Consider the following 13,558-nt stretch of genomic DNA (forward strand, 5'->3'; position numbering starts at 1 on the left):
CATTTGGAGTTTCATTAGAGGAAGCGAGACAGAAAGAGGGAGACGGGGAGCAGAACAAAAGCAATCAAGGGATTTTCAGGAGAAGAGATGTGTGGCCAAAATCAATAAGTACTCCTTCACTCCCTCACTCACTCTGCCGGGCACTCAGCACCCAGCAGACACACACACACACACACAGCATGAGCCTCACTCCATCTTCTGCCATGTAAAAGCAGCCCAATATGGGCCGAGATTATTAATAAAAGGAATAATAACAAGATGAAATGGGACAGGAAATAAGGTGGAGAGTTGTGGGAAGGTGAGACGCAGATATTAACTGTGTGTTTGAAAGGTGTCCAAAGTGTTACACGACTGAAAACGCGTGTTAAATATTACATTCTGTGCGTGCACACGTGTTTTACATTTCACTTCACATATTTACAGTTCGTTCCAGTGGTCGTCCAGCCAGACGGCTCACAATGATCATCATGTTTTCTCTACAGGGCTCTGCATTCGCATGTGACTCTATAATGCTGCAAAGCTGAATCAAATTTAAAATGCAAAAGTTGTGTTTATTAATTACTGGTAAAAACTTTCTGTGGATGTTTTCAAGTGCCCCGGGGCGAGGCTCACTGCGAGATAAGAGTTGGTCAAAGAGCTGACCCCTAAAAGTCGACAAATTGAATCAATAGTGGAGAAGAGGCCGGGGCCGACTTGTATTTTGTCAATTAATTTCACTCTCACTCTGCAAAAACTGTAGACTTTACAAGCCAAGTTTAAGAATGTCCTGAAGTGTTAAAAAGTATTTTTTTTCAATATATCCCCTACAGAAGCATCCTTCTCTGCAAAACAAACAAACCCTAAATACCAGGCGCCGCTATAGCTCAGCTGGTAGAGCAGGCCTCTCGTGTACAGAGGCTAAAGACATTGTTGCACTGGTTTGATTTTCAGTCCTGACGCTGTTTGCTGCATATCTTGGCCAACTCTCTCCCCCACTATTCCTGTCTCTTTTTATTAACCTTTTTTTTAAACCAGGTACTTGACCCATTGAGATCAAGATCTGGCCAAGAGGGCAACAGCAAAATAATAATAAAAATAATAATTAAACAAAACAAAAAGATCTAAATGAATCAGAATCTCTCAGACGCTCATGGGTGAGGCTTAGGTTGCTGTGAGCCGAAGGGCGGCTAATTTCTGATTTTAAACTAGTTTGCTCCTTTCATAACTTTAGATTTAGACCTCCATGAACTTACAAATATTTTATATGGTTACATTATAAAGTTAAAACAACAATGCCCTAAGTTCATACAATGTGTAGGCTGAATATGTTTAATGTCAGACTGACAGCAACATTTAAGAGTTTGAATGTTGAGCTTAACAGAAACAAATAAAACCAACTGAGGATGCTGCCTTCATATTGAACAGCAAAGTCCGATTCGATTCAAAGCGAGAACACCTTCTCTGAACCAGGGTTTTTAATAGTGTTGTTGTCAAGACCACACTGAGACCAAGACATACCCGAGACCAGAGTACTCTGAATTCAAGACATTTAGGTATCGAGACTGAGTCAAGACCAAGACCATAAATAACACAAAAAAAAAGAGCAATAGCCAATTCTGAGACCGAGAAAAGACCGGGTAAAAATCCTTTCAATTCTGAGATGAGACCTTCAAAAATTGGTCTTGAGAAAAAGACTTATTTCAAGTACTAAAACACTCGTTTTTAAAGACCAACTTTTGAGAGCAGATCAGTTTGAAGCATTAAATAAAAGAAGATTAACTTCAAGAAAAATACACTTAAAGAAATTTAAAGCTTGTTAATTTTTTTTAACAGAGATTGAGGAGCTCCTGAAAAAATTGACGGTCTACGTCTGAATGCTGCTTGGCACGTTGTCGAGCAACACTGGTGAATTTAACGCCTTTAAGAGACATCCTTTATCAGAGATTTAGCAAGAAATGAGACAATCGAGATAATGGGATTTCACAAGCAGGTAGTGTTGTTGTCTGTGGATACCTCTTTACCCTCCCGACATTTATAGCTAAGTAAGTCCAATATTAGGTTTCATAAAAATGTTATAAGTGGGCTGTATATTAGCAGTGCACACAGTTTGTTTCCTGATGTAAAACACTGCAGGAAACATGCAATACTCAGAGCAAGCCCAGAAAATATATATGAACCTCTGGATGTACAGAAGGAGGCACTCCTGCATTAAATAAGACATAATAAGGGGTTATTTTCATTTTTTGAAGAGCAAGAATGGAGTCAAAGAGTTTTGATAATTTTCTGTCTAGCAGGAAAAAAATGAACATTGTTTGTTCTCTCCACCCTGCATGTACAAAATCTTTGCGTGTGTTTTCTATCTTTTGAACGTGAACTTCTGATCTTTCAGTTTTCTCCTTTCAGTTTTCTTGTAAAGGTTTTTTTGTTGTTGAGGTTTTCTTTGCACAAATTGAGGCTAGATGCATAAAAGGTGTTGTGTCTGACTTTAGGTTATTTATAAATAGACTTGACTCAGCTCCAACCTGACTCTATGTGGGGATGTGTGCTCGTGTGTACATGTGTTGCTCTGCACCTGTGTGCACATATCCATGGATTTGCACACACAGCAGCCTGCTTCTGTGGGCAGTCCATCAGAGGGGCCGGCCCCCCTCAAGCTGCCCCCCTGGCTGTGCGACCTCGAGTAGCAACTCAACTCCCCAACCTCAGTCCTCCTCCTTCTCCTTCTCCTCCTTCGAGCCAATCTTCTGGCAGCGCACCCGCACCATACTCTCTACAAATTGCCTCTCCATCTCACCTGTCGCAGCCAATTATCAATTATTGATGAATGGGTCGCCTTACCGGACTGAGAGACCGCGAGGGGAGGGAGAGGAGAGAGGAGAGGAGAGATCGGCCTGAGGGCGAGAGGAGGGGGTGAGGAGAGCACAGCAGAGGGTTATTACCTTAACAAACTGACTACACCTCTATGACAAGGAGTGTGTTTAGGTGCTGGTGGAAGGAGGCAGCTATAAAGTGTGTTCAAAAACACGACAAAGGGAAATATCTGTCAGCTTGTTTTAGCTGCTAAACTGTGGAGATGTTTCAATATAAAACCAGTACTGGCGATGTTAGATGCACTGAATTTAACTTGACGTCCTGTCAATTACGAACACTTTGCCCCCACTTTTGTAGATACTAAAATGTATCGAAGTAACAATAGTCATATCAGAAACATCGTCACATTATCAAGATTGAGATTTATGTTTGGTCTATGCTGGCCAGATGACATGTCTGCATGTTTAAAGAAATATCAACTCCATTTTAGTGTCATTCATACTGAGTGCAAGGGTGGACATTTTTTTTTTCCATCTGCAGCAAATTCCAAACTAACCTAAGAACACGAGCAGCACAGTCATGAGAAAACAAAACACTACAACAACAACAACAACAACAACAACAACGTAGCCCTGTAATGCTGATCATGTTTAGTGTGTTTTTCTATGTTGTCAACGTGACAAATAAGGATCTGGTCTCCTGAAGTGCTCAAAGGAGTGAACAGAGTAGGGCTAGATGACATCGGTACTTAATATTCTCCTGATGGTTTTTTTTTTTTTTTTAAGATATGAAGTGATTGCATTATTCTTTAAGATTAGTTAAGTTAAAGAAAATCCTGCTAATGACCCTGGCCTGATGAAGTCAGACTGTTTTCTATGTGTAGTCCGTAAACAGGCACTGAAGTAGTCTCACACATTTTAAGGGCAGGGTCATTTTTGTCACAGTAAGGCCAACAAGGAGCAATGATAACATAGTTTTAAGGTTAAAAAAAAAAAAGAAGAAGAAAGAATCAGTGTCTCTGACGCTCTTCAACTGACACAGCATGTCAGGAGCTGCGTGCTGAGCTGCCTCCCAACATTAGCTCAGCTCGTTTCTAGGAACTCAGTTTGTTTTGGGATTAGGATTCCTTCAGGGTGAAGGGGTCACAGGCTTTCTGCCATGAGCCAAATGACCTGCAGAGGTCTCCTCTACTTCAAAACAAACAGCCCCGGAACTTGAGTGTGAAGAATGTGAATTTTAGGTAAGTAACAGTAACCGTCTGTTGATTTCAGGGAACAAAGAATATCCGGAGGCTGCAGGCTGAGTTGTCATTAACTTCCTTTTACAGTACTTGAGGTCATTTTGCCTTTCTTCCTCTTTTACAGAAGCCATGATGGATAATAGTGTATGCAGATAGAGAGATTCTTAGCTTTATTTCTGTCCTCTATGCTAACAACAACATCTTAAGCATAATTCCCCTTCTTACCTGACAAACATCACAACAAATGACACTGTATTAGCCCTTTTTAAGATTGCGATTGCAAAACAGCGACGTAACCAAGCTCAGCGTTTGCACATTCATATTGATTCCCTAACCACGGAATATTGATGTCCCAGTCTGTGATATCACACTGTACCCTGATAGGTGTAACATCATGTGTAAAGAAACAGCAGGGGGTCCACACACACTCACACAGCACAGTTCTCCTCTGCTGGCTCCGCTGTCTTTCTGTGATCCCGTCACGCCCCTGTGATGCCTTCGATGGCGGCACAGAGGTGGGACGACTTGGTCTCTCCATTACATCTTTGTGACAAAGAGGGTTAAATATTGAGCTTTGAACTGGCAATATGAATAGGGCTATTAAAACTAATGGGATTAATAAGCTGCCTTCTGTTGTTACCAACAACGTGAATTCTTGGTGTGTAGGAGCAAAACTGTGTCAACACTAAAGCGAGGAAGTGGCCTTTACTTACTGCTCATAACACTCCATCGTTTATGAAGCTCTGCAGGCCGCAATGCAAAAGTACATCCTCAACAAATGGATCAAATCCTGCAGAGATGGGTCATAAAGCATCCAGAAAGGGCTTAGAAGAGAAGTTTACGACCCATTTATGAGCCAAAACATGACGCTACAATACACTTCACTTCCTAACCACGACCAGTTTAACTCTTATTATTATACTGGTTATACTTAAGTGCACCACCGAACTGGCAACATTGCTGCCTATTGTTTATTAGAGCTCGGAGCTCAAAAATAGAAAAAGGTTTGAGTCATGGCAAATTCAAACGTCTGAAGGGAGGGGCCGGGGAGGTAGTATGCCAAGTCCGCCACAGAAGCTGACCACTCAGGGGGCTGCTTGACTCACAGGGGAGGGGCTAATGCTGGAGTTTGAGGCCCCATTGAGGGAGTGCTCAGAATCTGTGCAAGCAAAATATTTGATCAATGACTCACAGCAGACGCACATTAAGACACAAGGGCTCTCACACACACACGCACACACACTTGCCTTCCATTCTCCGCGAATCCAAAATGAAACTGAATCAAACACACACCCCTTCAGACATCTCCTGTGACAGGGCCCAGGGCTAAAAAAGTCAAGTTCACCAGGAGAATATAAGATGTAGAAAATACAACCAGAACACTCAAACACTGAGAAGACGACACATGCAGTGCGGCTGCAGCTACACACGGGATACAGCCCACACCCATGCGGTGCACAGCCAGTCCCTGGCATGCATTTTTTACATGTTGGAAATATCTGGAAGCCCCCGTACCCAGGCTGCAGCTGGCAGAGCTCATTCAAAACTCAACAGGCCTGTATAGGTACAGCCCAGCGTGCAAACATTACTTCACTGAATTGTGTCCATGGACGGCTACAGCTATCATATGATTAGAATTTTGGTATTATCTGCATGTGTTGAAACAAAGGAACAACAAATCAGAGGTCCTGTTTCTAAACAGCTTGAGCCGTAACATTAAAAAAAACATAACAGCAGCATATGCAGGTTTAAAAATATTCACAGACCTTTAGAAAAAAGGGACGCACACAGTGACAAACTGATCCTGTGTGGTCCAACAGAATAAACAATCCCCTCCTGGGATGGATACAAACCCCCCCAGGCCCCCCTTCCCGCAGGCCCCTCACACACACACATACACTGACACATAAGCTAATGCATACACATCTGCTCTCACTCAAAAAAATGACACTCTCACACACAGGCACATTCAAAGACACACACATATATACGCTTCACACCCCCAGAGCCAACACTAGGCGTGCCACACCCTGTCAAAGTCTAGTGGTTGGTTCTGCTGGAATAGACGAAAGGATGCCAGTCAAACATTCGTAGTGTCTTAGCAACACTAGAAACACTGAGTAATTGACCATCTCTCCTAGCTGGCTTCATTAAAGACTTGTCCATTTTGGTCACGTTTACAGGATTCTTTTTATACAATCTTAAGTTGTAGTGGTTGCTCGTCACACATGCTTGTGCACAAACCAGACACCCGTGAAAAAGTGTGCAAGACTACAACCTGTCATCTCAGTTCTAATGAGTAGGAGTGTGACGCTTTGGTGCTACATTAACAAGGTAGGCTACATTCAGAACCAATGTTATTTACTGTTGATTTTAGCACCGATATTAACTTTGGCAGAGCATTTGAGCGCTGTTATCACATCCTCTATGCTATTTAATTATTGCTGAAATTAGGGATGAACAATATGTTGTTTTACCATCATAAATAGAATTGTGAGATGTTCATGTGAGGTAGTCACATCCCAGAACGTGCAATGTCAGTCAGGCTACCTGAAGCACGTCATTCTGCCACTGCCAGTGTTGTGTGATGCAAATCGAAACCGTCATTGTTTTCATTTCCATGGCTAATCTCCAATAGAAATATGTCTGATATCACCATCAGTAGTCAGAGAACTGACCACCGTGCATGCAGAGTCGGTGGGTCCCCTGCATGTAAAAATGGATTAGCTACAGGCGACACTGCCGCCGTCACGGATACATCAGCAGGACGCTCGAGGGACACGCTTAATCACAGATTTGAAATGAGTGTATTCCCGCACCTCAATTGAGTGCTTGTCAATGCCTTGGCAAAATATACAGATCGTTAACGGAGCAGATGTGCCGCTGATTGTTTACCTTTAGCAGCTACACCTGCAGCGCACACGCTAAAGTGTTATTAGAGTCACAGGTAGCTCTACACGGTGAGATGTAAATTAGTTAGAAGTTACAATCACAGGGCTAAATCATGTAGGTTAATTGTAAGTGAACATTGTTAAAAGTGTTTGCTGATGTATAGGTAACAAGTTTAATTGTAAATGTTATGTTGAACCCCCTGTTCTTTTTCCTTCCAGCTTTTGTCCCTCTACTCTGTGGTTAAGTCAGAGTCAGGGCGCACTCACACTAGGCAATCTGAAGCCGTGCCCAAGCCCCCAGCACGCTTTACCCCTGAAGTCCAATTTGTTAGAGTGAGTGCTCAGCTCAAGCACGGGATTGTTATCTTCTTCCTTTTTTTTTTTTTTTGGGATTTTAAAATGATTTTTTTTTTTTTAAGTGGAAAATGTGGCCAGAAAGGATGACTAATTTAACAGCTAGCATGTGGGTAGTGGGTGGTGGTATTTTCCAACAAAGATTAATCGGAAGATGGGAAACGAGAGAACAGATGCTGCCTACAGTCAGGTTTTCCTATAGATGACAGATGCAGTTATTACAAATCTGATACAAATACAATCTATATCCTCCTCTGAGGCAGGTTGGCCTGTAGATAGGTTTTTAATCTCGCTACCAATGAAGCCAATATCGTTTAAGCCATCAAATAACAATATTAGACAAGTCAATGGCGTCTAAAATTCTGAAAATTTACTCAACTTTTTTGAATCTATAAGACAAGTCATATCATTTACTCCATAACCCAGAATACAAATGTTGTTTGAGAGGACTTTACAGCCTGTGCAGAAAACAATACGTCCTTTTGATAGCCCCTCAAGTGGCATCAAATAAAACAACCCAAAAAAAAGTTCATGAGAATAAAAGATAAGAAAACTGAGATAGAGGAAAGATGAAGCAGAGCCCAGCAATCAATGCCCTGTGTATAGAATCAACCAGACATAGCATATTCAACCTATACACGACTTATTTCCGATGCATTTAGATTGTATAAAATATTGGAGGAATATGGAGGTGATAGAGAGGAATGTGGAGAAATCAAATCTCCTGAAGTCTGAAAATGTCCTTCTCCTTTCCTTCTATGCTTCCTAACTCTTTGAATTCAGGCACTGTAGCGGTGCCCTGAAGGCATCGTTTACAGCCAACCACTGTGGAGGTGGCCGAGACATGGGGGTCTGATGGGGGGGGCTGATCTAAGTGTGCACATTTCCAGGTGGATCATGATTTATAAAAAGGGAACATTGTGTGCAGGTGTGCGTACGAATGGTTTTAAAAATCTGAAATATTTTGGGCGCACGTATCTTTTAGTATGGATTCTACGCACTGTTTTAAACTCCTTTCACTCTCTCCCTTTAACACTTATCCCCCTCTTCTACTTCTTTCCTTTTTTTATTTCCCATCTTCGTTATGTTAGTCATTGTTTGAACGCCTTTTAATGCCTCATACAACACATTAACAGGTCACACCGTAAATCTTCAGGCAGAGCCCCTTCAAAAGTCTACCAGCTGTTCCACAAACAGCTCTGGAAAAAAGCACCACATGCACGTACATGCCGCACTCCCACACTTTTAACGGGAAAATGCACATATGCAAAGACAGACACAGACACAGGTGTCGTCATATTGATGCGCTCAACAGATCGAATGCTGTCTGCAACCAGGCCAATCAGAGGAGGGGCTGCACTGCAGTCTGGACTGTTTCTCTCGGCTCGGCAACAGAGAACAAACTGAATTGAATTTTTTATCATCACTGGTGCGCACACAAGCCTTACAATCAAGGAAATAACACACAGCGTTGTGTTTTCAAGTTCTGGGAAATCTACTTTGATTGGATGTGAAGGCAAAACAACTTTGCAGTGGAAAATAACTGTCGAGTGTTGCTCAAGGAACCGTAGTAAGTCGTGTATTTTCATGTTCTTGTTTTTGTTTTTTTGTGTTTGCTTGGTTTCGATCGGTCACTCACTTGCATGTTTGTCTGCCAGGGCGATGAGTGTGCTGGAGATGTCCCTGCGCCGGTAAAAACACACCACTTTGGCCTCCACGTTCCCATTGGCTGTCTGCAAACCAGAGACAATCGGCGTTACCACGGCAACAAGTGGTGCCACACACAGAGCACCTACACACACACACACACACACAGATGAAAAAAAACCCATAGATGATAGTTCTTAACTAGGGCTGAAAACACAGTGTGAGACTACGGCAATTCTCCTAAAATCACAAGAAGTGCTGCAGCTTTCACAGAGCTGAGGTTCCTATGCAGCCTTTCTTTCTTTTTAGAAACACTACACTGGTTAGTTGATAATTATGTTGCTTTTAAATGAAGAGCTGCATGACAATGTTTCATCGAATCCTACCTGCCAAAATGAAAAACACCTGAGCTCCTAAAAGCAGAGAGGCTCATTTGGAAATTGATTAGAAGTCTTTTTTTCCCCCTCTCTCTACCCAAACATCAAAGAAAATGGAATAATAGAGTTTAAACTGCAATATTGATAAACTGTGGTTCTCTAAAGTGTCACACATCATTGATAATCTCATCATAGGCTGAGCATATTGGATTAGGAACTCTCTCATGAATCCAACTGGTGAGATGTAATGTGAGAGCGAGCTGGATGGAGAGATGCAGAAAAAGTAGAAACACATTCAGCATAAAGTAAATCTTCACTTTCTATAGACAATTTAGCACCACAGACTTTTGACACTCAAGAATTCATTAAAATGTAATTTCCATGTTTGACAGGGACAGATAAAGGAAATGTTTGTAGGAAAATCTAAGAATTTACACTTCCTTTGGTGATTTCACACATGCACAAAACTCAGGGTGAGCTTCATGTGTGAACACACCGCTTAATTTACACTCCCCTGGTTTTACTGCAAGCCCCCTAGTGAATTTTCCGCATGAAGTCAGGGTGAGCTGATTGGAGAACACAGCAGGAAACATTCTTCACTGTGAGGGAGCGGGAGAGAGTGATGACACTTATATCCTGTGATGGTGACCAGAGCGATCTCCATGCACATGATCAAACTTCTTGATTATGTTTTTTTTCTGTTTGTCTGTCATCCTCCGCTCTTTCTTTGGTACTTTAAATATATCGATCTATACTGATTTACTGTCTCAGAGAGGAAGTGGAGAAGGCAAGGATTGATTACACGGGTGTATGTGATAAGTGCTAAGGGTCATTTCTTGTTTTATGACACAGGAGCATCAAGGTGATCTCCAATAAGATGACAGTCGAGCAACAAAGATGATAAATGTTCTCCAAGATCATCCATGGCTTGTACTGAGCAATCTGGAAACTGAGCAAGTGAGGTCAGTTTTGAGCAGAAATACCAAATGCTAACACTGGTAGCATTGCTTTGTACTTTAGGAAATTGTGTTCATTATCCCCTCCTCTTTTATGACCAAACAAAATATTCATCAGCAGTGTAATCAACATTGAAAAACTTGATGGCGGCAGATTCTTAAATCAGCAAAATTCTTAGGTGTTTCCGGTGTTTTTCTGTAGTTTTGAGCAGCGGTGGATTGTGCCCACATTGTTTATCTCCAACCTTATGGAGGAGAAACCCTCAGATCCCTGAGGCGCAGGAGGACTGACAGTGACAGGCAGAATAGAGGGCTCACTCTGCACTCTCTGTCAATCACATTAAACAGCCTCCATATTATCCAGCACAGGCCCGGGACAGGGGACAGACAGCGGGCACCTGTAACCAGTCAACAGAGACGGGCCTCTTTTTCTGCTTCTTTCATTGCACTGTGTGAGAGACGGCAGGCTGAGATTTACCCGACATCTTGCCGAGCAACACATTAGTCATACCTGTGACGTTACAAAAATGTTTTTACTGCATTTAGTCTGACAAAGATGAACTCTTTGAAAGACCCAATTCCTACTTTCAAAAATGAAAACTCGTTTTTTCAATATTGTCTATTATGATCAGTATTACTGGTATTATTCTAATAAAGTAAACAACTCTCTTTAACAAAAAATTAAATCTTTATGCTGCCAGTGCCTCAAATGTAGATCATTGTAGTTTAGTATCTATGCATCCATTCATGGACACTCATTCAAGCTCACACACACTCACCTTGTTCAACTCCTCTATCCTCCTGATCAGCAGTGGGTTACTGGACGAGTTCTCAAAATAAACATAATCTGTGAGAGAAAGAGGAAGAGGAAGAGAAAAAGGGGAAAAATGTCAGTCAATGAGAGTTTTTGAGGTCTTCAAATTGTTCAGAGTGACATCCAGTTGCACGGCATGGTGACAGCTTGATTAGTCAATGAGAAAGTGGAAAAAAAGACGTCAGTCGAGTATTTAGAACGTTACATTCACATGAGATCGAGGTGTAGTTGGGAGGTCTGACTGAATGAGACCTCGATGCACCAAAGCGCACACACACACACTCACACACACAAACGCACACGGGCTCCTAAACCTCCCATTGAGACTGCAGCCTTGTATTTCCTCATGCTTTCTTTGTCTTCCTTGCTCCGTTCATCCCCCTCTATGTGTGTTATTGTTTTGGTTTGCATGCATCATGCATCTGTGTGGGTGTGAAGGAGAAGCTTTACCACGCATGTGTGACCTTACTATGCATTTGTGTGTGTGTGTGTGCATGTGTGTGTGCGTGTGTGTGTGTGAGTGGCTCCTGGCTCAGCTCCAGGCCCATTGGAGGTTTAGCTCTCACCAGGATGTCCCCGCAGGCCCTAGTCTTGGTAGGGTGCCTGGTCTTAGCCCTGCATGTGTCTTGGCTGAGTGCTGTCAGATTATACCCCACACTTGGAAGGCTGCCTGGAGCTGGAGCTATCCTCCCATCACCCTGAACCTTCCACCTCCCATCACCCCCCCACCCACTTCCCTGCCCCAGGGCCCCCCTCTCTCCTTGACCAAAAAGGCCAAAGATCACCTGAAATACCATCAGCATACCCGTGATACACACTTATTTCTTGCTCCCTCTGTGTCCAACACTAACTGGTTCAGGCATGCACTCATCATTCTCACACAACCATGATCTATTCTCACATCCAAATCTGTCTTGTATTGCTACATCTGCCAGACTTTAAGGCTAAATCCAATCCACCTGCAGCCAATGTTAAAACAAGACACTTTTGGGACAAGCAGCTCAAGAAAATGGACATTTCAAAAATGATTCCGGAAAAATGTTTTTGTATAATTTAATAATCTGAAGATCATTTTCTTGGTTATTGTCTAATGTTTAGCTGTTAAATGATAGAAAAAGGTTTCTTTTCAAACAGACCAAGGGCCTGTCCAAGACATATCAGTTTGAGTCAATGTTTTAAGTACCGGGTAGAAATTATTTAACAGAACATTTAATGTAGAAAAAGAATGCTTGGGATGATTGAGAAATTGCGACTCCACATGTTTTTTTATCCAACGGCATATTTGAGCGTCCAAAACTCTCAGCACTGCTTGCACATACATTCTGAAGCAGAAAATCACACCTAGAGAAGACAGTGGTCTACTCTGCACTAGAATTAATTGACATTGTATAATGTTTAAAAATGGTTGCATCTGTGCCAAAACAAGGTCATTATTCCTTTCAGCTAAAATATTCAAATCCACCACAATATCGTTAATCAACAAACATCAGCAGTTAAGACTGAAACCTTTATTGGCATCAGTCTCAAATATTTGAGTTGAAGATCAGATAAAGACTACAGATGCTGGCCCTCAACAAGAATTAGTGTCCTCCTTGAAAACAGCCTCAAGACAAATCCTTTTTTTACAGTCTCACAAAAATGCTTTTCATTAATTGGCTTATTATTTAAACCCTCTGGGCGCTGAAGGGCTAGTGGTGAGGTCACACCCAAGTTTCAACCTCTGGTGTTGAAAAAAAGAATGCTGATGCTGGCTGAAACACCCACACAAAGAAGATGATTTCACAGCCTGTTTCAAAAACTTAAATTGGTCCGATTAGCTCGTATCTTCATCAGCACGCACTGTAGGGGCGTAGAATTTTTTAAATAATTCATCTGTTTTTATTTTTATGAAGGGTAAGAGTTATTCATAATACTGCTGGAGCTGAGGCTTAAGACCGCCTCAGCTCCAGCTCTTAGCCTGGTGTTAGCCAGGTTGACTGAAAGTTAGGTTGAGAGTCGAGACAGCATTTCTAGTATGGCGGCCGACACCAACTGGCTTCCAAAGCCCCTTTAGTAACCGATGTGTGACATCACTCCGACCTGCGGCTCCTTTCCCTCATGTCATTCCGCAATCTCTCTCCTAATTTCCCTAATCTACTGTCCTGTCTAAAATAGACAAAAAAGCTCTGAAGTCAAAACCTTTTGCATATGTGTAAGCAGAATTTACGAGACGGTCAGTTTATACGGTTCCCTCTTCCTTTCTCATGTTAAACTTTTCAGAAGATTAGCAGGACTGCTGTATGAAGAAGACTAAATGGGCACTGTTCTGCTTATCTTGGTCCTCGTCTTAACACGGTCTCAATCAGGTACAGACTTAGACATGACTCAACGGTCTCCCTACATCATCTATATTCTGGTAAACTGATACTTAAATAACTATCTAAATTAATATAGAAATAGTGAACTAAAGCATTCAAGTTGAACTGTCACTCAGTGAGAGATCTGGAGCC

General features: G+C 42.0%; 2 protein-coding genes across 4 annotated transcripts in view; one reads left to right on the top strand and one right to left on the bottom strand.

Annotated features, from left to right (window-relative positions):
- Positions 1–13,558, top strand: part of crip2 (cysteine-rich protein 2) — a 517,344-nt gene that overhangs the window by 445,129 nt on the left and 58,657 nt on the right. The gene's annotated exons all lie outside the window — the stretch shown is intronic.
- Positions 1–13,558, bottom strand: part of mta1 (metastasis associated 1) — a 45,891-nt gene that overhangs the window by 19,720 nt on the left and 12,613 nt on the right. For 2 of the 3 annotated variants that reach the window (XM_061062578.1, XM_061062577.1), the window contains exons 2-3: positions 11,035–11,102; positions 8,915–9,008 (exon numbers count right to left, since the gene is read on the bottom strand). In XM_061062578.1, the coding sequence (XP_060918561.1) occupies positions 8,915–9,008; positions 11,035–11,102 (162 nt within the window). Of the gene's footprint in view, positions 1–8,914; positions 9,068–11,034; positions 11,103–13,558 lie in introns of those variants that run through there. The other variant, XM_061062579.1, reaches the window with a different exon arrangement.

The sequence above is a fragment of the Labrus mixtus genome, chromosome 18 (genome assembly GCF_963584025.1).
Source record: "Labrus mixtus chromosome 18, fLabMix1.1, whole genome shotgun sequence".
Lineage (NCBI taxonomy): Eukaryota > Metazoa > Chordata > Actinopteri > Labriformes > Labridae > Labrus > Labrus mixtus.